Genomic DNA, 24,232 nt, shown 5'->3' on the forward strand with positions numbered 1-24,232 from the left:
GTTCCAATATATCCAAGTTGCAGACGTTATCTGAGGTTCGCGTACGGGAGGGAAGTCTTCCAGTTCCGAGCCTTATGTTTCAGTCTCAGTACTGCTCCTCTGGTATTCACGAAGATCATGTTGAATGTGGCGAGCATGCTACACTCATGGGGCATCAGAGCCCCCCTGTACTTGGATGATTGGCTCATAAGAGCCCCCTCGGCCGATCGCTGTTTGAAGGATCTTCAGCTGACATTGAATTTGTCAAAGGAATTAGGACTCCTAGTGAGTTCAAAGAAGTCACAGCCGACTTCATCCCAGAAGATTCTTTATTTGGGTATGGAGATTCAGAGTCGGACTTTTCAGGCGTTTCCGTCGCCTGCAAGGATTCAATCAACTTTTCTAAAACTTTGTGCCTTTATAAAAAAGAACGTTAGTTCGGTGAGAGAGTGGATGAGTCTTCTGGGGACCCTCTCGTCACTGGAAAAGTTTGTGTCACTGGGGAGGCTGCACTTATGCCCCCTTCAATTTCATCTCGATTATCATTGGAAGAAAGGGGACAGTCTCGACAGGGAGAGTATTCCCATTACGAATCCCATAAGAACATACCTTCAGTGGTGGAACAACGTGCACAGACTTCAGGAGGGCCTTTCGTTAGAGCAAAAGAGCCCAGACCTCGTGTTGTTTTCCGACGCCTCAAACTCTGGGTGGGGAGCAACCTTAGGGAAGCCAGAGATCTGAGGTCTGTGGACGAAGGAGCAAGAAAACCTCCATATCAATCAAAAGGAGCTTTTAGCAGTGCATTTAGCCCTCAAAGGCTTCGAGAAACTAGTCCTAGGCAAAGTGGTTCAGGTCAATGCCGACAGCACCATGGCTCTGGCTTATATAGCGAAGCAGGGCGGGACTCACTCGAAGTCTCTTTACGAGATAGCAAGACCTCTTCTCGTATGGGCGGAGGAAAGGAAAGTTACCTTATTGAAACGATTTATTCAAGGAGTCAAGAACGTGAGTGCGGACAGACTCAGCAGGAGGAATCAAGTTCTCCCAACAGAGTGGACATTGCACCTAGACATTTGCAAGAGACTGTGGCGGATATGGGGTCGTTCCCTCGTAGACCTGTTTGCAACCTCGAAGACGAAAAGGCTAGAGATATATTGCTCGCCAGTTCTGGATCTCGAGGCAACTCGCATAGACGCGTTCCTGTTGGATTGGTCACACATGGATGTGTATGCGTTCCCACCTTTCAAAATCCTGTACAAGGTGTTACAGAAGTTTGTGTCTCACGAGGAGACCAGGATGACCCTAGTGGCTCCTTTCTGGGGGTCAAGAAGTTGGTTCACAGAGGTACTGGAATGGATGGTGGACGTTCCGAGAAGCCTACCATTAAGAGCAGATCTTCTCAAACAACCTCACTTGGCAAGAAACCATCTAAACCTCCGAGCTCTACGTCTGACTGCCTTCAGACTATCGAAAAGCTCGCAAGATCTAGAGGATTTTCAAAGGAGGCAGCCAAGGCTATTGCAAGAGCAAGGAGGACTTCTACCATCAGGGTGTATCAGTCTAAGTGGGAGGTATTCAGAGAATGGTGTAGAGCTAACTCGTTTTCTTCATCCAGTGCCTCTATAGCACAGATTGCCGATTTCTTTTTAGATCTTAGAAATAAGCATAACTTTTCCTCCTCGACTATCAAGGGGTACAGAAGTATGCTGGCAGCTGTTTTTAGACAGAGATTTGGATCTCTCCAACAATAAAGACCTACAAGATCTTCTTAGGTCTTTTGAAACTTCTAAGAGGCGACAGCAAGAATCGCCTGCCTGGAATTTATATGTTCTTAAATTCCTCATGAGTGACAGATTCGAGCCTTTGCACTCGACCTCTTTTAAAGACTTAACCTTGAAGACTCTGTTCTTGGTTAGTTTAGCCACAGCTAAAAGGGTCAGTGAGGTTCACGCTTTAAGCAAGAACATTGGTTTCCGAGACGGGAAAGCCATATGCTCCTTGCAGCTTGATTTTCTGGCCAAGAATGAACGTCCTTCCCATGCATGGCCTAAGTGTTTTGAGATTGCTAATCTCTATGATGTAGTGGGCGAGGAGTTGGAGAAGGTGCTCTGTCCTGTTAGAGCACTTAGGTTCTATTTGGACAGAACAAAGAGTTTGAGAGGCAACTCAGAGGCTCTTTGGTGTGCAGTTAAGAAGCCTACGCTTCCTATGTCGAAGAACGCCTTATCCTTTTTTATAAGACTCTCGATTAGAGAAGCTCACACCCAATGTGGTGAAGCAGACCTTAAGCTGCTCAAGGTTAAGACGCATGAAGTTAGAGCCGTAACTACTTCGGTGGCTTTAAGACAAAATCGTTCTCTGCAAAGCATAATGGATACAACTTTTTGGAGAAGTAAATCTGTATTTGCATCCCATTATTTGAAACGTGTCCAGACACTTTATGAGGACTGCTATACCTTGGGTCCATTCGTTGCAGCGAATGCAGTAGTAGGTGAAGGATCTACCACTACGCTCCCCTAATTCCTAGTACCCTTTTCTCCTTCTTGGAACTGGCATAGTTTTTATGGTTGTATGTGGAGATTGGTCGACGGTCTTCCGCAATCTTTGATTTGGTCAGGTGGTCATTTTGTTCCTGGAGAGCGCCCAGAACAAGGGTATTAGTTGAGGTCCTGTTAAGTTATAGGTTATGGCACCGTTTGACAGCTCCTAGAGATCATCAGCCCCCTGGGTGGACCGCTGGATCTCCTAAGGATAGCAGACAGAATGAGGCAGAGAACCATTGCAGTCAGCTTCCTTATCAGGTACGAACCTCTTAAGTTTGTTATATTTAACTCTTTAAGTGAATTTTTAATTACGTTGCTGTCTCTGACCCACCACCACGGGTGTCAATCAGCCATTCTTATATAACCAGCGGGTAAGTTTTATGTTTAAAAATATTTTCATAATAAAATAAATTTTTGAACATACTTACCCGCTGGTTATATAAGTTATAATCCCACCCTCCTCCTCTCTAGAGACCATGGGGCATGGAAGGTCTGAATTGGTTGGAATAGTTCGGCCTGTCTACCGCAAGGGCGCTAGTATACACCTGGCATATCTGCGATTGCCGCGAGTTTTTTAATTTCTGCCGGGCGTCCAGGGACTTTAGCCATTCTTATATAACCAGCAGGAAAGTATGTTCAAAAATTTATCTTATTATGAAAATATCATTTTAAACCTACTTTTGTACTCAAGAATTTTTATTAGATATTTCATAAGATTTCCATAATTATGCATGTTTTAATATTTAACACATTTTCCAGGGAAGCATAATAACGCGTTGGCGGGATGAATTCCGTACGGTAGACTTGTGGTCTAAAGAATCTGACTCTGGCAGTTGGTATCTGGTAGAAACAAATTACGATCAGTGGACTTCTCCCCCCTTCTTTGATGACCGCAGGACACCTGCTGTCCACTGCCTCAATGCTGGCGGTCAGAAAAATGCTTCTTTGGAACTCATTTACAATGTTTTATCTACCAGACCTATACTCAATAAAGTAAGTTTATTTCATAATTCGTATTTTTAGTAGCTATTGCATATTGGTAATATTAGAATTTTTAATTTTGTCGGCTATCCCTCCTGGGGAAATATTAGGAACTGAAAGCTCCTTCATATTCTAACTAATTTTGTACCTAACTAAATGTTCAGTGGATGATCCGCTTTATTATTATTATTGTTATTATCATTACTAGCTAATCTACAACCCTAGTTGGAAATACAGAGTTCCAACAGGGGGGGGGGGAAGGAAATAAATATGCGAAATAAAGAACAATTAAGATATTTCAAGAATGATAACATTAAAACAGATCTTTCATATATAAACTATAAAAAGAGACATTTCAGCCTGTTCAACATAAAAACATTTGCTGCGAGTTTGAACTTTTGAAGTTCTACCAATTCAACTACCGGTCATGGCACCAGCCGCCCATTGAGACACTACCGCTAGAGAGTTATGAGGTCCTTTGACTGGCCAGACAGTACTACATTGGATCCTTCTCTCTGGTTACGGTTCCCTTTCCTTTTGCCTACACAGACACCGAATAGTCTGGCATATTCTTTACAGATTATCCTCTGTCCTCATACACCTGACAACACTGAGATTGCCAAACAATTCTTCTTCACCCAAGGGGTTAACTGCTGCACTTTAATTGTTCAGTGGCTACTTTCCTCTTGATAAGGGTAGAAGAGAGACTGTAGCTATGGTAAGCAGCTCTTCTAGGAGAAGGACACTCCAAAATTAAACCATTGTTCTCTAGTCTTGGGTAGTGCCATAGCCTCTGTACCATGGTCTTCCACTGTCTTGGGTTATAGTTCTCTTGCTTGAGGGTACACTCGGGCACACTATTCTATCTACTTTATCTTCTTCTTGTTTTGTTAAAGTTTTTATAGTTTATATTGAAAATATTTATTTTAATGTTGTTACTATTCTTTAAAATATTTAATTTTTCCTTGTTTCCTTTCCTCACTGGGCTATTTTCTCTATTGGGGCCCTTGGGCTTATAGCATCCTGCTTTTCCAACTAGGGTTGTAGCTTAGCATTTAATAATGATAATAATAATTAGGAGATCATTCCACAACTTAGTCACAGCTGGAATAAAACTTCTAGAATATAGTACTGTGTAGTATTGAGCCTCATGATGGAGAATTAACTGCATGCCTAGTATTACGAACGGGATGGTACTGTCTGGGAAGATCTAAATGTAAAGGATGGTCAGAATTATGAAAAATCTTATGCAACATGCATAACGAACTAATTGAACGACAGTATGATTTATAAAAATACACCATTGTATTTTGGAAAAGTTAGACCCCCAGTTATTACAGAATATTTGGGTTAGATATCTTAAAACGGATCTATTTTTGGGTGAGATAGCCATGTCGTCCTGATGGAAGGTTCCTTTAGTAGCTTCCTAAGAGTATATATTACTACAGTGATATTCCCAGAGAATTAAACTAAAGGTTTCACAGAATTTTAACTTCTGGCGTGAATACCCTTAAGGTTTCCCTTTAGGATATCGTATAATAACAGGGGATGTATTCTTGACACGCCACATAGCTATCTGCACCCCACATAGCGTTTACGCTTCGAGGGGGAAGTTGGCGGCAAGATATGGGAGGAGCCGTTACAAAGTTCTCCTCCTCCGTTACTGTTATTGGTACTCGGATGACGTCATAATCGACGCCATCTTGGCCAACGTCATCACCGACCGCGAACTCCATTCCTTTTGGAGTCAAGTCCAGCCCCCATGATACAGTAAGATCGGGAGGGAGCCTGTCAAGGCCTGATAGAGAAAAGGGCGGGTCCATCAGGACGACATAGCTATCTCACCCAAAAATGGATTTTTCGCTTTGCTCAAAATCCTTTTTTTGGGATCAGGCCATGTTGTCCTGATGGAAGTGTACCAGAGAATTAATGTATCGTTTTCCCTTCAGTAGTGCCTTCGACTTCTAGACAATATTCCTTTGGTCTAATGACCCAAGAGACCTTGTGACATTACCAGTATATGTCACCTCAGTTAAGCATGTACTATGTAACCGCTTCCTGCCCCCCAGCAGGGATGAGTCTTATTGGACTTATGGAAAGTCTCGAAGTTGCTTGATAAATGAAACTCACCCAGCATCAAGAAGTACCCGCCGGTCCCAGAGCAAGGTAGAAGGTAAGGTAAGTATAACGTGTTGGAACAAATTACCTTAGTCTAGATGAGTTTGTTTAAGTGGAGGAACAATAGAATTGCATTGTTCAGTTAGTTTTATACAGTATAGAGGGATATTAAAACTCTTAACAGTATTTTATTACGATATTAGGGCGAAATAAGACGCACGAAGACAGCAAATTCGTTTATTTGGGCATAAATAAGAATTAGCATACATAAAAGTAATAAATGTAAATTGTAATGGAATGTAAATCAGTTACATAGACTTGGGACATTAATAGAAATAGTTGTGGTATCTGAGAAGGAAAACTTACCATCACACACGTTAATTCCATAGGAATTATAAAGTCTTTCTAGAATGGATTATATACACTTCATGTTTGAAACACGTGGCACAAGTGTTTAGTCTATGTGACTTCACCTTAGTATAATTAGAACAGTCTGTAGTGTCACTTGGTGACCCTATTTTCACTATGTTGCGCACTAGGGTCAACACAGACACCCTTAGAGTTAGAGTCCCATATAACTCACAGTTCATCGCAGCACTAGACAGCAGGTTTTAACACACTACCTGCAGCTACCACGAAGCGTTTAAGTTCTTGCACCTGCTTCACGTAGTATTTAAAGAACACTCTCGAAGACTTCCAGCTCGTGAATGAGCGAAGACTCTCGAAGTCCATCGACTGGAAGAAATTTAAGGAAGAGGCGACTTTCCTGGGATCTTGACCTGCAGGTGTACCATCAGGATCCGCTCTGCGAATGAAGTAGGTGATCTTCGCCCTTAGTTGTTCAAGTGACAAGTCAGAACCCAATGTTTCCCCTTTAAAGAGCTGTCCTCCACCGAAGTCTGAAGTTCTTCGAAGATAGACCTTTAGGCTCTCCACTGGGCACAGGGAGACATCTTCCTTCAGAGTGCAGATTCTCCAGGGACTCCACCTCTTGGTGGGTAGCTCGTTCTTGGTGAAAAACGTTGGGTCAGGAAAGAGGGTGAGTTCGCCTGTTTCTGTGAACTGGATCTGGCCTTCTTCCCTTGATAATGCCACAATTTTACTGACTCTAGCCCCCGAGGCTAGAGCAAATAAAAAATTCACTTTCTGAGTCAAATCTTTCAGAGGGCAAGTATCGTTGTCCAAACTTCAGGCAAAATGTAGCACCTTGTCAAGAGACCAGGAGATGGGTCTCGGAGGGGGTGCGGGTCTGAGTCTAGCACATGCATTCGGCAAATTGTTGAAAATGTCACTAGACAGGTCTATTTGGAAGGCGTATAGTAAGGGTCTTGTCAGGGCCGATTTGCAGGTGGAAATCGTGTTGGCTGCCAAGCCTTGTCCGTGAAGGTGAATGAAGAAGGACAAACAAAAATCCATTAGGATTTCTAGCCTTGACAAAGGCCACCCATTTCTTCCAAGATGACTCATATTGCCTTCTGGTAGATTTTGTTTTATATTCATCTAAGAAATCTAAGCTTTCCTTCGAGATCCCAAACCTCTTCTTGACGGCTAGGGAGAGAAAATCATGAGATGAAGGTCTCAGGTTTTCTGTGATGAAGCGAAGACAGTCGACTTCTGAACTTGTTGGGTTAGAACTGGGTCTGGTAGGGGAATTAGCTTGGGTTGTAATTCCAGGATTAATGGGAACCAATTGCTCCGGGGCCACTTAGGAGCCACTAGGGCTGCTATTCCTTGGAAGGATCTCAGCTTGGTGAGGACTCTTAGCAGAAGGTTGGGTGGTGGGAACAGGTAAATCTTGGTCCATCTGTTCCAATCCAGGGACATGGCGTCCACCGCTTCCGCTCGGGGGTCCTAGTATGGGGCCACGTAGCGAGGAAGTTTCTTGATGTCGTTCGTTGCGAAGAGGTCGATCTGCAGTTCTGGGACTTCCTGGGAGATGAAGGAGAATGAGTCTGTGTCTAGGGACCATTCTGACTTTATCGGGGCTGTCCTGGATAGAGCATCCGCCGTCACGTTGCGGAATCCTTGTAGGTGAACTGCTGAGAGGTGCCATCTTTTCTTCTCCGCCAGGCGAAAGATTGGCAACAACACTTGGTTGAGTTGGGGCGATCTTGAGCCCTGACGATTGAGACATCTGACCACTACGTCACTGTCCAGGGTCAGTCGAATGTGGACTGAGGGACGTGGGGACAGCCTCTTCAGGGTGAGAAGGACAGCCATGGCCTCCAAGATGTTGATGTGAAACGTCTTGAATAGGGGAGACCATGTTTCTTGAACTTGACGTTGATGGGAGTGACCCCCCCATCCTTCTAGCGATGCGTCCGTATGTATAACGACCGAGGGTGGAGGTAGTTGAAGAGGTACCGACCTTTTCAGATTCTTTGTCCCCGACCTCGGCTTGAGGAGTGATCGTAGCCGAGTCGGCAGAGGTTTCTTGAGATCTCTTCGAGCGTTTGATGCGTATCTTCTCCAGACTCCCGATGCATCTTTTAGCTGTGCTCTTAGCACTGGGTCTGTCACTGAAGCAAACTGAAGGGAGCCGAGCACCCGTTCCTGTTGTTGTCTTGAAATCCGTTTGGATTTGAGAAGTCTCTTGACAGATCTTGCTATTTCCTTTCTCCTCTTCAGTGGAATAGAAAGACGGTGTGACTGGAGGTCACAATGAATGCCTAGCCATTGGAACTTCTGAGCTGGAGAAAGTCGAGACTTTTTGGTGTTGATCTTGAAGCTCAAATGTTCCAAGAATTGGATCACCTTTGTGGAAGCTTGCAGGCATTCTTCTTCTGATGCTGCCCACACCAGCCAATCGTCCAGGTAAGCCATCACCTGGACGCCTTGTAGGCGTAGTTATTGACCGATTGTCTCTGTAAGCTTCGTGAAGATCCTTGGGGCTATGTTTAGCCCGAAGGGCATGGCTCTGAAGGCGTACTGTCTTCTTTGAAGCCTGAATCCTAGGTAGAAGGAGGTCTGGCGATTCATTGGAATGTGCCAGTAGGCGTCCGCCATGTCTATCGAGACTGTATATGCCTTTGAGGTAGTAGGGCTCTTATGTGCTGAAGAGTCAGCATTTTGAACTTGTCGTTCACTATGAACTTGTTGAGAGGGGACAAGTCCAGAATGACTCTGAGTTTGTCGGAGTCCTTCTTGGGAACACAGAATAGTCTTCCTTGGAACCTGATGGACTTTACCCTCTTGATCACCTTCTTGTTCAAGAGCTCTTGGACGTATTCTTCCAGAACGGGGGTGGAGTTTTGGAAGAATCGGTGGAAAACTGGTGGTGGTGTTTCCCAGCACCAGCCTAGTCTGTTCTTGATGATGCTGTGAGCCCAGGGATCGAAGGTCCAACGATCCTGGAAGAAGCGGAGTCTTCCTCCCACCGGAAGCATCTCATTGCTTCTGGTTACCCGAGGGTTTACCACCTCAGCCGCCTGCTCCCTTGCCTCCTCTCCCTCTGGAGGGACGTCGAGAGGAGCTGCCGGTGCCTCTACCTCTGAGACGAAAGGTAGTCGACTGCCTCTCGTAGGCGGGCGTGAAGGCCTCAGTCACCACCGCCTGGGGTGCCAGTTAGAAAGTTTGTTGGGGCTGAGCCACCAACTGGGGAGCAGTGGTTGCAGGAAGCTGGTGTTTAGCCTGACGCGGCTGTGGTCTTGGCTTCTTGGACTACTTCTTCGGTTGGGGGCCCTCATCCGGAGAAGATTTCCTCTTTGCTGACATGCCCCACTTTTGGAGAAGGTTCCTGTTCTCTGTGGCAGCCTTGTCAACAATCTCTTTTACAAGGTCATTGGGGAAGAGATCTTTCCCCCAAATGTTGGAGGAAATCAGCTTCCTTGGTTCGTGTTTCACTGCGGCAGACGCAAACCCGAACTCTCTGCAGGCCCTCCGTGCCCTGACGAAGCTATAGAAGTCGTTCGTCAGGGAAGCGACGTGGGTCTTGGCTAAGACCATATAGACACCTGCGGTCCACTGTTCCCCAGCCATCGTCTCCATGATCACCTCTCTTTCATGTCCTGGTCCCGACGAAGGAGATATTCGGAGAGCTTGGGGTGGTTCTCACTGAACTGACGTCCAGCGATGTCGGCCTCCAACTTTCCCTCGGAGAAAGTTAACTGGATGTCCTTCCAGTTCTTGTCGTTGGGGGGTAGGGCGAGGGAGAGGGGCCTACATTCCTCCAATGTAGGGCAGGGTTTTCCTTCCTCCACCGCCTTCAGAACAGCTAGAATGGACTTCTCCGTGAAGGGGAAGACCATGGTGTTTGGAGCAAGAAAAGATAGGCGTTTCTTGCTCAGGGCCGGCACCTTCGAGTTGATGTAGCCCTTGTCCTTCAAACAGCCGGCTAGCAGTGATTGAGCCTTAGCGTGGTCAAACACAATGACCTCCTTCGGCTCGGTTTCCTCCTTGGAAACAGGTTCAGACTTGAAGCGAATGTAGCAGTCCGGGTATGCCTCAAAGCTAGGCCAGAATTCCACCTCAAGGGGGACGGTGCCTAGCTTGTCGTTGATGAAGATCCTGCCACTAGTGATAGGCATGTGCTCGGCATGCCTCCATGGGTTAGTCACGGAGCAGGAGGGAAGGTCCTTCACGTTCATCCTCCTCTGAGGTTCACGTTGCTTCGTCAAGCGGAGGATTTCTTTCTTGAAATCCTCGCCCCTCTTGCGGTGCCTCTCCTCGAGGACCGCCATCATGGCCAAAATATTGTCCATGGAGTCGTCCGCTGTTGTGGGCATGGGAGTGGACGATGTAGAGGGGACTAATTCCGAGATGACTACGGAAGCGATAGAGGGTGCGGCGGCGCCTTCTTCTTCGTAGTCAGGAGCCTCTGTAGGTTCCTCTTCTCGACCCTCGGCCATCAGGGTCCTTTCGGTGGTATCCGACACCTCTGACATCCTTTCATCATCGTCGAGATGGATGTCCTGAAGTGCGTCCGAAACATCTGGGTCGACCGTCAGTTGGACGCAGGGGATCTCGGGTTTGGGGATGACAGCATCCGCAGATGCCTTAGGAAAGAGCATAGCTCTCATCTTCTCGCTGGGGAGATAGGGCCCCGTGGCGTTCCTTTTGGAAACCACGCACCCACTTGTGTAGTTTCTCACGAACGATGTCCCTTGACTCCACAGACTGGGGAGCCTCGAACGCCTCGTTGAGCAGGTCCTTGCAAACTGTGCAAACCTGCGGGTCCCAGTACCTCAGAGATCCCTGGGTGACGGAGCAGCTGGCGTGGGTTCGGCACGCCAGGTGGCCGTAGAAGTCACGGCGCCGAACGCTGCAGAAGGCGCTCACACTGGATGTACTTCTCCTGTAAAGAAGAAAGGGGTACATGAGTATGTGGAAGTCTATAATGATGGACTTGAAGTAATACAGTACTAGATTAGTCTTAATGTAATCTCAATTACAGTATAAGATTCCTTTCCAAGTGTAAGCTTAGGATAGGTAAGCTGGAAATGAAGCAGGAAAGACGTACTTGTGAATCCCGCCCAGCCAATTGCCGTGACCTTACACCATTACTAACTCTAACTCTAGGGCTTTCGTTCAGGTAAGCCCTAAGGGGGAACCTATCCCTACAGGATAGAGTAGCGTAGCTAGTACTTCCTCCGGGGTATTAGTAGTGGTGAAAGGGAGAGAGCTGAGATCATTCAGCATAGTGAAAAAGGGGGAATAATTATCCCCAATTCAGATAGTTCCCGGCAAGGGACTGCGCATGGATGCACAGAGTATGCTAGAAAATTATCTTTTGCATAACTATACACCATAGTTTTCTGTCTAGAGTATGTACTATACCACAGATGTACTGGCTACTGTATACAGCCATACAACAGACACTGCTGGCGCACTGCCGGCAGGGTTAGAGAAAGATGACAGCCTACTGTCGTAATATGAATTAGGTGGAGCCGGCGCATCGGAGGCATGGCGGGCGCCGGCGGGTCTCTGATTGATGGTAACCCATTCCGGCCATCAGTCTCTGTGGCGGGGAAAGGGAGACGACCTCAAGTATTGTTGGTAGACCGCCGACATGTCGGCGACCGCCGGCAGCCGGCAGGCAACCGGCTGTAGGTACTCCTACCCTGTCATCGATCTATGAGACTGAGAGGAGACCTAAGCTACACTGTCGGCTGTTGCCGGTAGAGTTGTGCGACAGTGGACCGGCACTTGATTGAGAGGGAAAGAAAGCAAAGAGGAAGGGAGAGGGAAGGGCGGCAGCTCACTACCCTAACCTCGCCTTCCTCGAGAAGGAGGGTTCAAATGGAAGGAAGAATATTATGATCCGGCTTCTATCCAGCCGCAACTCGGCCGGCGGTCGGCTGGGGTTGCGGGTGGCGATCCAAGGTAGGACCGAAGAACACTCTTAAGATAGCAGGGAGGTCTTCCGCCGGCAGACTGACCTGTCGTTATGCTATCCCATAGCTGAACTATGTGCGGGAAGCTAAACAGCTTGGCCTAGCAGGCGAAAAGACCGGGCCGACCCCACAACTCGCCGGCACTCGTTGAGTTGTAGGACGGTGGACAGGGGTGTGATGGCTTGGCCATCACCAAAGGACAGAGGGGGAGGGGAAAGGGTCCTGTGAAGGGGTGTGGGGTTGGTTTGAGTCTTCCCCAACACCCTAAAGGGTATTCTGTTTCAGTACCGGAACCATCCCAGGTATAGGAAGAATACATACTCCAACTTAGGGTGGGTTAGTACAGTAAGAGAACGGCATGGCCGTGCCGTCCCAAACTATAAAGAAACAGAATCCTAGAGCCTACCTAACCTAGGCAAGGGAAAGCATATCTCCCAGCCCAAAGAAGGTAGGCGCAGAACAAGTCGCTAGGCCACAGGGAGGAAGGGTTGTAACCCTACCAGGTGTGGCCTAGGGGGGAGGGCAGAGGCCCCCCCCCCCTTTTGCCGTCCAGCGGAGACCAAAAGGAGAGTTCATTCACCTAATTGGGTAGCTGGGGGCAAACAACTGATACTCTGAGGTTCTGACCTTAACTCAAAGCTCATGAACTATGGCTCTGGGCACGGAAAGAAAAATCCTAGCCTAGCCTCACTTAAATAGGATTCAAGGGAAGGAGGGCTAAAATGTAGCCTAGGCTACCTCAGAGGGAGGAGAGATTACCTTAGCGTAAAGGTAACCGGGGAGGTATAAAAGTACAGTATACAAAAGCCCCTAAGCCGTTAGGGGAAGAGGAATAGACTACCAAGATCATCAAATCCCCTTGTATACTCTCTAGAAGGAGAAAAATCCATGTGCAATCACTGAATCTTATATGTATAATTGCCTAATATCATCATTTAATAAATTAACACCAGGAACACTTATTATATCATGCATGAAAGTAAACTAAAACATCTAGGCTAGCATGCCTAGGCGACTGGGCTAGCATCTCTAGCGTCATAAATACGGCTACCTACACTCGCCGCAATTAAAGAATACTATCGGTAAATAAGAGCTTGGTCCATTTATTCAAATGTCTTTATTATTGAACAATGACCACGGTCAATCTGAAATGAACATAAAACATATTTAGAATAAATGATGAACAATGTATATAACTGAAATGAACATAAAACATATTTAGAATAAATGATGAACAATGTTTATAACCCTCTATCTCCCCCCAAGTTTTTAAACGGCCTTTTAAAATGTCTCTCGTGGAGGTCGGTTTAAAACTGATGTCAAAACATTGGGTGGCAATTAAACGTCCAAATTATAGGTTCATGAACACTAAACTCCTGTTAGCATGTGAAGGAACGGAAACTTGAAAACAATTATTGTCATGTGTTGATCATGATGACACTATAGCTAGTTCATCTCGAAATCACAGTGCCATGTTGGCGGTCGACGGGTACGACTGGACTTGCGTTGCTCCAAATTTGGCATGGCAGGAGTTAACTGCGATGGAGAGTTTGTGCTATCATTGGTAGGTGGAATCTCTGCTTGATGATTCGCAGTGTTACCGAGGTCGTTGGGATAGCATTCCGGAGCAGCAACATCAAAATGAATGTTAGGGGTAGTACCACTTGGTAACGGCAAAGTGGTCAGTGGAAGAGTACCATGTGTGTCCGGATTTTGGGTTGTCGGAATGGTGTCCTTCGCAATGGTCTCAGACGTTTTAGTGGTCGAAGGATTGGCAATAGGTACAATCTGATTCCGATTATAGTCATCTCTAATTGTACGGACTTCTGGAATACTCCTGACAGGCACGTATTGTCTCAAAAACTTCCGGTTCCTTAGCGTGACCCTACCAGAGCCATCAACTCTGACGACGTATTGGTCGAATTGGCGGACTTCTATGATGACACCGGTTTTGTCCCATTTCAGGGGGTGATTTCCTGTTTGATTTTGGATGCGAACCTGGTCACCTACGGACAGTGTGGGTAGTCTCTTAGTGTGCTCTGATAAGCGCTCTCCCTATTTAAGGTGTCGATGTCTTAGGGCCTCCTCTCTTGCATCGAGTGTTTCCTTCCACGTGTCGTGGGGACGTTACCTGCCGGGCGGGACAGGTATGAAGTCTCTGATGGGACGACCAAATACACATATTGCAGGAGATAACTTGGTATCTCTGTCAGGTGTGGTCCTGTATTGGAGCATCGCACGTTGGAATTCATCAGTGTTGAGATCACCGTTACTGCCCGTGTTGTCCGCTATAAGACGCTTGACAGTTTTGACGCCTATTTCAGCTCTGCAATTACTATGTGGGAAGGCCACAGAGGAAAGGCGGTGATGGACTCCTCAGTCCTTTAAAAACTGCCTAGTTGCCATCGCTGTAAATTCAGGTCCACCATCAGATGTCAATTCATCCGGAATCCCAAATGTCACAAATGTTCGGCGTAGTGAAGTTATAAGACCCTCTGCACCGTTCGAAGATCGTTCAACTATGGGCCAATTCGAGTATCGATCAACTATAACTAAATATGCAACTCCTCGGTAGTGAAAGTAATCTGCACAAACACATTGGAATGGGTAGTCTGGAGATACAAGGGGTGTAGCGGAGCACTAGGATTCGAAGACGCGATGCGATTGCAGTGGTTGCATCCAGCTCGAAGTGCTGTTATAGCGGGTGTTATCCCTGGCCAAAACACAGATGACTCTGCTCGCGATACCATAGAGGTAATTCCTTGATGTGCTGAATGAAGAGATGTGAGAATTTCCTGGCGAAGGGCTGGAGGAATAACTATACGCTCCTTGTATAGTATCACACCATCAACAGTGTAGAGATGCTCGCGGAATTGAAAATACTCTCGAAGATGTACAGGAAATTCTTGGCGAGACTCTGGTACTCCGCATTCTATAAGGCTGAGCAGTTCATGCATGTTATCGTCACTACTTGTGGCAGTGCGAACTCTGTCCCAGGTGACAGCTCTTACGTTAAGTGAGTCAAGTGAGCATACTGCTGATGCGGTGATACAAGTATCAATATCATTGTGAGTGGAAACAGAATATGCTGATGGCAATTTGTGTAGGGGAACATTTCTCACGGAAGGTACACTGTCAACTGATGCAATGTCATCTTGAAGCGATAGCTTTTCAGATTTTCCAGGGCGCGATACTCCATCTGCAGCGAGATGCTTGACCCCTGGGATATGAATCATGCGAAATCGATAGCGGAGGGACTTTTCCTTCAAGTTTCTGAGACGTGATTTTGATATGTCCTCCAATGATCTGTCACCAAATATTTTCAACAGGGGTTTATGGTCAACTGCGACCACAAGATCTTCACAGCCAAGAACAAAGTATCTTGCCTTATCAAGAGCATCGACGACTGCCAACGCTTCACCTTCAACTGGTGCATATCGAGACTCAGCTGCATGTGTGAACCTACTTCCGACAAGTGTGATCTTCCAACCAGTGCGACAACAAAATGGTCGGTTGTCTGGACAGTTGCAATGTTTCTGGAACAGCCAGAATCCAATTCCTGATTTTGACCAATCGGTGGCGAGACAGGTAGGTTTTGTCTTGTCAAAGATTCGCACACCTTCTTCAATTTCGTTGATAATGGCAGTTTTAGACTCCTCAAAGAGTGCATTAATATTGTCATTCCTAGCAATGAAGACTAAATAACTAATACTGATAATTAGTTAAGAAACCGGGACAGTTGTTCTGGCTAACTAAATAAAGCATGTGAAGCGAACAACAGCGTCAGGGACGCCTCCGGTTAGGCAATAGCTCCGCCACAAAACACAGTATTTAAAGATAATACTGATAATTAGTTAAGAAACCGGGACAGTTGTTCTGGCTAACTAAATAAAGCATGTGAAGCGAACAACAGCGTCAGGGACGCCTCCAGTTAGGCAATAGCTCCGCCACAAAACACAGTATTTAAAGATAAAAAAGCGTTACTTTACGGCCAGAGCTAATTTATACAATATAAGAATAAGGTACTCAACTTTCCAGAGGCAGAAGAAGCTGAAGATTGCGACAAGCTGACAGTAAATAGCGAACAACTGGGAAAAACAGAAGGAATGGAGTTCGCGGGCGGTGATGACGTCAGTCACGATGGCGTCGCTTATGACGTCATCCGAGTACCAATAACAGTAACGGAGGAGGAGAACTTTGTAACGGCTCCTCCCATATCTTCCCACCAACGTCCCCCTCGAAGCGTAAACGCTATGTGGGGTGCAGATAGCTATGTGGCGTGTCAAGAATACGTCCCCTGTTATTATACGATATCCTAAAGGGAAACTTAGGGTACTCGCGCCATAAGTTAGAATTCTGTGAAACCTTTAGTTTAATTCTCTGGGAATATTACTGTAGTCATATATACCCTTAGGAAGCTACTAAAGTAACCTTCCATCAGGACGTCATGGCTTGAGCCCAAAAAAGTAACCTTCCATCAGGACGACATGGCCTGAGCCCAAAAAAGTGATATACATTTTCCCTAGAATTTAGACAACAAATTTTCTGATATAATCACCCATGAACCCAACTCCTTTCTGAATGGAGATACCTTAACGTGGTGAAAGGGTTTGTGTATCGCCATGATCAGCAAAGCTGTGCTAGTCAGGGCCACCCATGCTAGATTTGTTTGTTGTGAGCAATCAGTCTAAAATCTCCCGCCATCAATAATCTACACTGGACCCAAACCACAGACATGAGCCTTTGTCCTACAATGGACAAAAAAGGCTACATTTGTTGATGTTGAACCCAACCCCACTTTCCTGTACCTATGACAAAAGGAAAACCTATTGGCGAGTATTCAAATGAAGGAGTCATCCCCTCCCGCCTCATTTTCTAATGCTTGTGAATTTCATGCAAATAAGCTTCCTCAACCAGTATTGTATTGTATTTTAGGATAAATGGAAATCACTTCCCAGATTCCTATTTTTATTCATACAGGATATGACTGACTCCTAATTTTTTTTTTTGTTACAGTTGACAACGTACACAAGTCTCATGGATGTAAACCACGGTATGGAAGCCTGGCTTCGCAGTTGTGGGGATCCTTGTTGGCCTTGGTAAAAGTATGAATTCTGTCAAAAGTGATGACCTTAAAGTAGGTGCTTTTTATTTCATGTGATGTTTTCTAGTTATGTAACAAATTATTATCATTAGCCAAGCTATAACCTTATCTATAAGAGAACATTTCTGGGCTTAATGGCTTCAACAAGGAATGCAGCCCGCTGCAGAAATTTATTAGCTTAGTGAATACATTTTAAATAATATGAAATTTAAGAACATTCAATAGATAAGTCATATAGAAATTATTATATGACACTTATAAGACGTATATTCAAGTGTCCTGGTTCATGTAGATAAGGGGTTCCCAACCTATATTCTTCTGTACTCGATGGGCATTTTTATAGATTCCTGTGTACCCTGAAAATTGATGATGAAAAGAGAAACAATGAAATTGATATTCATATAATCTTATTATTGTCTCATTGCACAATACTCTTATTATTTTGTCTAATGGAAACTTCTATTTTGGCGCACATTCCTTTATAAATTAGATTCCTAAAAGGATTATAGACATTCCTTTAAGGCACAGGTTTTTTTGTAATAGTGCTTAGATGAAATCTGAAATAGTCTTGTGATTTATAATGTGTGAAGTACGCAATTACTTGAAGGAAGTTTATTTTTATTAAGCCGCCACTACTTACAAAAGACCTTTTTTGCCTTTTATCATACAATCGCAAGTTCCTTTCTATGCTGCTTTAATTTTATTGTATTAAAAATTGAAATATATTTGCAGGTATTAGATATTCTGCACAATATCAAGTTTAGACTTGAGTGAAATCATTACATTGTTATTTTGTCACATAAAAGAGGGTTCATAGTTTCTATATACTGTACAGTATTTATAGGTAAATGCATGCTGCCTAATATATTGGATTTATAGGTAACCTTATAATGTTCGGAGAATTTATTAGATAGATGGTATTTATATTAAACAAAGCTTTATTCTAATCTCTCTACCTGGTAAAAATAATGATCGGGTCTCTTTGTCTTTCAATTTTTGCGAAATATCAAATGTATCACTTACAGTATCTATCAGAAAGATTTCTACTGTAAGAATCTTACTTGCCATTTTCAGTAGTGATATTAATATTTAAGTTTTATATTTGATATGATAGTTATAGATTAAGTATAAATTCTACATCTCGATGACATGATAGTTATAGATTAAGCATAAATTGAACATCTCAATGACATTTAAGGCATATGTCATATGGTTCATTTATACAACTACCCGTTGTAGAAAGTACTGCTAGATTTCATATACAGTACTGCAGTCTTATGTATCTATTACCATTGTTGGGGTTTTCGAACATGTTTCCCTAGAGCTGGAATAGAATAGAAGATCGTTACAGTTTGTATAACTTAATGACTGTGGTCTTTTTGAATTTTGCAATGTTGATGATAAATTGTAAGCATCTCTACATTTTAACAACTAAACAGAAAACATTGTCTAGATGAGATTGAAGGATTCTAACCCTTCCAGATTAAAACATGAATGCCCTGTCTGCAAGATAATGACATTCTTAAGATTAAATATTTTCCTCACTTAATTGTTCAATATGCATGCACAGTATGTAATTTTAGTTCTTTTATAATTGATGTACCGTTGGCAGTGCCATTGATTTTACGTGAAATTGAGCCAAAATAGTATTTCGGTAATGTGAATTAACGTAATTCCTTGTGATTAAATCTTGTAGTGTTCTATATATCATTCATTGCTGTGGCTAAGAAATCTAGCACATTCTGTTTATTATGCTGTACAGGTCCTCAGCTTACAAACACAAATCCAACCGAAAATAACAAACATGAGAATAAAACAATACTGTACAACTGTATATTATTTATTGCAGTAAGCAAAACGACATTTGTACTGTAGTAACCAGACATTCATTTCTTATGAAACGCAACTATTTCTTGACTTTTGTAGCTGGAAATCATAGGTATGGGATTCAGGTTAAGCCTACCCTAGGCCGAAATTGAACAAAATTTGACTTGCAAACAATTCAATTTACAAACAGCTTTTTGGAACCAATCAAGTTTGTAAGTTGAGGACTTAATGTATTTTATACTTTTGTAATATGCTCCTTTATGAGTTGACAGAATTCGGCATCATTGTTGAAATGGGTTTTTTTTCCCACACTAAATTACTACTTTATTTGAACTGTCTTAGCCAAATTAATCTTACAAGTTACTGGACCTAATGATTAACAAGGTCTACCAAAGAAAATATTAAGAATTTGAAAAAGATTGTAGCCATATCTTGCCTTTTTCAGTGAGATCTTAAAGTAGCAGTAGTGAGACCAAGGGTTTTAAACAGAACTAGTCATTTATCACAGTTATTAGAAATATAACTAATGATCAACTTGAAGTTTATATATATGAATGACACTAATGAATCTTAACTAGTAAATTGAGGGTTTTATAATAAGTGGTTGGAAATAAATTTGTGATTTATTTATAGTTCATAATTTTAAGGAGATTCTATTTCAATGGGTATGTTAAAAACACTAAGGGCCCAAAAAGTATTGTCTAAATCGATATTAGAATTAATTTATAGTTTTAGGTTATGTAATGCAGTAAATACAACGGGAAAATTTTTGGCTGCAATGTTGTCTTTTCTGTATTAAGTTACTTGATGTAAATGACATATATTATAAGGAAAATATTTTTCGGTTCTTACATTTATCAAATATAGTTTGAAAACTTTGTTGAATTATCAGGGAACCGTCAGTCATAAGCTCACAATATAACTTTGCATTGTAATGAGTTATTTTTGGTAATGACTAAATGCGCTAGAATTTTTAAATGAGGTTTGGTAATGACTAAATGGGCTAGAATTTCTAGATGCATTTTATTCCAACTAATGTTTTTGAATTGTTTTGTAATTTTTTTTTTTTTTTTTACAAAAACATGTGTAGCCAGTATTTAAAAGTTATTTCGTGATGTATTATTGTTAAGCAATTTAACCAGACTATGGTAATTGGGTTCACTATAGTTGTATAAGTGAAATATAGATATATAACTGTGATTGTAGAATTGTAATGTTAACAACTCTTAGTGTAAGAAAAGTCTATAGTTGTGTTGTAATGTAATTCAGGTTTTGTAAGCATGCTGAGAAACCCTGACAAAATTCTTGCCTCTTAAGCAACCATAGATATAGTACAGTATATGCAAAACACCTTTTTTGAGTAAAGTTACAAGGTAAATTTTACAGCTATTTTTCTTAAATTTAATTGTATAGAATGGTAGCTATGTTTTGCAAGAATCTCAATTGCATATATTGTATACTGTACATTTTATATAGTTTCAACTTTTCATATTTTTGCATCTCTGGTTTTCATTATTTTGTTGCACACGTATCTTTATCCCAAATTTTGGTTAATGCAGTACTATAGCAGGTTAGAGTTTAAGAATGAATATCTGTATTGACTTTAGTTTGTCATCTCAAACCCATTACATTAACCAAGCCTACTCTATATTGTGTATGCCCCTCTGAGACATTATTACTTGGTAAATCTTGCATGTCACTGCACCTTGGTCCATTCCTGTCTGTTCTCACCATAAAATCAATTACTCCATCCGTCTGCAAACTACTTAACTTTTCCCTGTCTTGTGGAAGTGTTCAGGATTATTGCATTCTATTTCTAATCCTGTTTCTTTTTCATATTTCCCTTGCACTTTGAGGCAACATTGTAAAGATTTTCAGTGACACTTTTAAACATGAGCAACATTCATTTCATTGGCCAAAGTATTTCAGAACAACCTTGCAAGTTTAGTGCTAATTCCAGTTCTTTTGCACTCTATTTTATTCCAGCAATTATTTTTGCAGCCATTCTGTTATGGTTTTAGTTTAGTTCTATTACCCCTCCGAGAACCTGGCGACGCTCTAATTATGTTACAAAACATTAGCATAATTAATTTGACACTTCATTCCTTCCTGTCCAAAGCCATAGGATCTGAAAAAAATTTTGGCACAGCCGGGATCACCAGAGGGATAAGGCAAAGTGTGCGAGGCAGGCACCACCACACTACCTATTCAGTTATTAAATTTTATTATAGATCTCATGAAATTTACTACTGAAGTAACCACAACTGCTTCACTTGTGCAAAACCTCTTGCATGGCTACATATTGGCATGCAAGCTTCAGATGTAGCTCCCTCCTTCCTCATACCAGGTTATGGTATTTTCACACAACACTTAAGTGCCTTTCAAACATCGACTTTAGAGCAGTGCCCAAATTAGATTTTTGGCAATGTAACACCTTAGTCACCCATTAAATTCATTTGACCAATCTGTTAGAAAACTGGTGAAAACTCTGAACATTGGTCAATATGTCCCATTTGTTTCCATCATTAATGATTTGGAAAATTCAAGGTGGGAAAAAGACACGAGTTTTAAAATCAACGTTAAAAAGCAACTGTAATCATGTACAATTGCTAGGCTCAAGAAAGGCAGACATCACAATTATATCATGAGCCTGTCATGACCATCATACATTCTTAAAGGAGGAATAGCTGTAAAGATTTCTGATATGTAGTGCCACAACTAGGTAGAATGAAGCTTAAAGTAATATTTTTAAGTTGGACATTTTCTCCAAGCTTAAAGTAATATTTTTAAGTTGGACATTTTCTCCAAGTTTTGTTGGAAATTTGGGTTTTGCAGATGGGAAACAGTGTTGTCGCTCACATTTAAGATCTTGCCTCGCACCTTGTAGGTTTCTTCCTGGCGTAAAAGGAGATGAATGGCTGCTTAAAGCTATCTCAAACCAGGATGTATCTCCACGAGCAACTCTGTCTCGTGCTGAATGCAATGATTGCCCTTGGTTTTGCCTTCGATTCAAAGCTAAAGTTACTTCCGACCTGAAGAAGTCCAGTCGGATCTCTTTCCAAGTATGAGTTGGCTATATGCCTAGCCCAGCCCTATGGAGGTATCTACGCAGTATAGGTGTTTAACACTCGCCTGATGCGAGACTAGGAACATGTATCCTTGATGGGGATGAAGGCAGCACCCACCACCCCCTTTCTCCTTCAGAGTTCCAGTCATCAAGATCATCACCAAGGAAAACAGAACAGTAGGACAAAGTCTACACAGTAAACAAGCTCCAGCTAACGTGTTGCACCTAGACCAAGTAGCTACTGCACCACATTCTTCAAATGATTGTGATGTTCAAATAACAAGCAATGAATCAAAGTGGGCGATCTCACACTCGCTTGCCCAGAATGCTCATACGACGGATAAGGTTCGTCACTACCGTTCAACACTTACTCGCCACTGGTGACACCCCCGCCCTTCACAAACTGAAGCATCTAGTGCTTTGCCAGGCTCCAAGGACATGATGGCTAGGCCACCTCAGCTTCCCAGAGGAGCTGGACCTACATGCTGTCGTCTCTTTTCAGGGTAGTCTGGTTCCATTCTCAGTGCAGTACACGATAGACAAGGAATCTTCAGAAGTCCACATCAAAACAACCTCTCTTGCGGACATCGTCAACCATAAGAGCTGTAACTTCCTGCTGTATCACGCAGGTAGGACAAGAGGATGTAATAAGCTTAACACGTGTTGGAGACAAGTCTTGTACCAGCAGAAAGGAGACATCATGATACAGATGAAAGTAAAGGCGAGCAATAGCTCCCTTATCCATCAAGCAATTCTCTTCTATGGCCCCTGCCTTCAAACCCAACTCTGTGGAACCTTTGAAGTCACCACAAAGACTACCTCTGACAAGGCCAGTCTTAACGCCACCCCCAGCTGCCACGAGCGATGGCAGATTTGTTAGGATGTTAAGCCACGACACCAACACAGAGAACTGGTGGGGGGGAGTTTCCGGGAAGGATACCAACTAGTAAATAAGTTTCTCTTCCAGACACCATTTGAAGCGTACAGTCAATATGCTTCCTGTGGACCTGAAAGATATATATTTTGATGACAATCCTGCAGTGTTGTTGGCTGCTGGTTGAATGACGAAATCTAAGCAGGGGAACTCCTCATCTGCCAAAAATTCTACTATTCAGAAATAACAAGAAGGTATGGAAGTACCTAAGGAACCAGTCCGTTTTTGGGATATGGTCCTCTGCAGAAGTAATTGAAATGTTTATCAATTACTATTGCAAGCTTTCAAACAATTTGATACTACCATTTGTGGCTTCAACAAATAGGTCAGCTTCCAAGACTAGAAGTTAGAAAACTTGTACTTGTTGGGAAACTCCATATCTCCATGTTTAAGGCATACTGTACAAGGTTCTTGAGTGCAGCAACCTTTACTCTGCATAAGTCTTAGAGTTCTCAGAGCTGGCTAAGGCACATAAGTGAATGTCATGGCTTTTCCTTCATCTCGCCATTCTAAAGGTGGAAGGTTTTGTCCACTCTGGTTCCAGAGTTTGTTAGCAATGATCCAGAACATGCAGATTCCTTCGGTCGCTGCTTCTATCTGCCAAGTCTTCAGCAGTCATTGCCAGGCCCTAGTTGGGTAAAGATGGATCTTGAGTGGTGATCATATGTATTGGTTGACCTATAGGGAAATGTCACTGTCCCTTGCCTATACCATATGAGCAGCCTTCAAAAACCCATAGTCTGCATGGGATGTGCTTATCAATACTATCCTGGAATTGGAGCCGATAATAGCTGAATAAATCGTCTAGCTAATGGGGTCCTTCACATGGCAAGCCACGTGCCACTTATGGCTAGGTTGTAATGAAGGTAACAGTATTAATGACTCTTCAACAGGACCAAAGTGCCTTGACATAACCTGGTCAAGTCAACCTGGTAGTCTTTTTAAAGGACATTGGTTTTAATTTGTGTAGGAACAAAAATTCACAGCTATTCAAAACTAACTCCCTCTCTTTGTTAAAACTTCTGCTGAACTTAATATATTAATAGCTTAATACTTAAGTTAGGGAAAATGCAAGATTTACAGCATACATTTGTGATAAATTGGTGTACTAATGTATGAGTATGACTTTCAACCAACAGGCTTAAAACCATTTTTCTAATAATTTCCTAGTGTTTGCATGAAAATATTCTGCTAATCAATTTCTGGTATAACTTATTGCTTTAATAAATATATAGAAATACACATGCATGATTAAAGGATAAATTGTCAGTATTTTACATGAATACAGTTGTATAAAAATAAAGTATCAAAAGTTATTTTCACTGTTCTTACCCTTCAGACAACTCC

The 24,232-nt window shown here is 42.9% G+C and overlaps 1 protein-coding gene across 1 annotated transcript in view; it reads left to right on the forward strand.

The window, feature by feature from the left end:
• The window catches only part of LOC137623128 (acid ceramidase-like), a 70,489-nt gene extending 50,539 nt beyond the window's left edge, over nucleotides 1–19,950 (forward strand). The window contains exons 9-10 of the mRNA XM_068353804.1: nucleotides 3,282–3,515; nucleotides 16,970–19,950. Coding sequence (XP_068209905.1) covers nucleotides 3,282–3,515; nucleotides 16,970–17,056 — 321 coding nt within the window. The 3' untranslated portion in view covers nucleotides 17,057–19,950. The remainder of the gene's footprint in view (nucleotides 1–3,281; nucleotides 3,516–16,969) is intronic.
• Nucleotides 19,951–24,232: the final 4,282 nt, after the last annotated feature.

Source organism: Palaemon carinicauda, chromosome 30 (assembly GCF_036898095.1).
Source record: "Palaemon carinicauda isolate YSFRI2023 chromosome 30, ASM3689809v2, whole genome shotgun sequence".
In the NCBI taxonomy this organism is placed as follows: domain Eukaryota; kingdom Metazoa; phylum Arthropoda; class Malacostraca; order Decapoda; family Palaemonidae; genus Palaemon; species Palaemon carinicauda.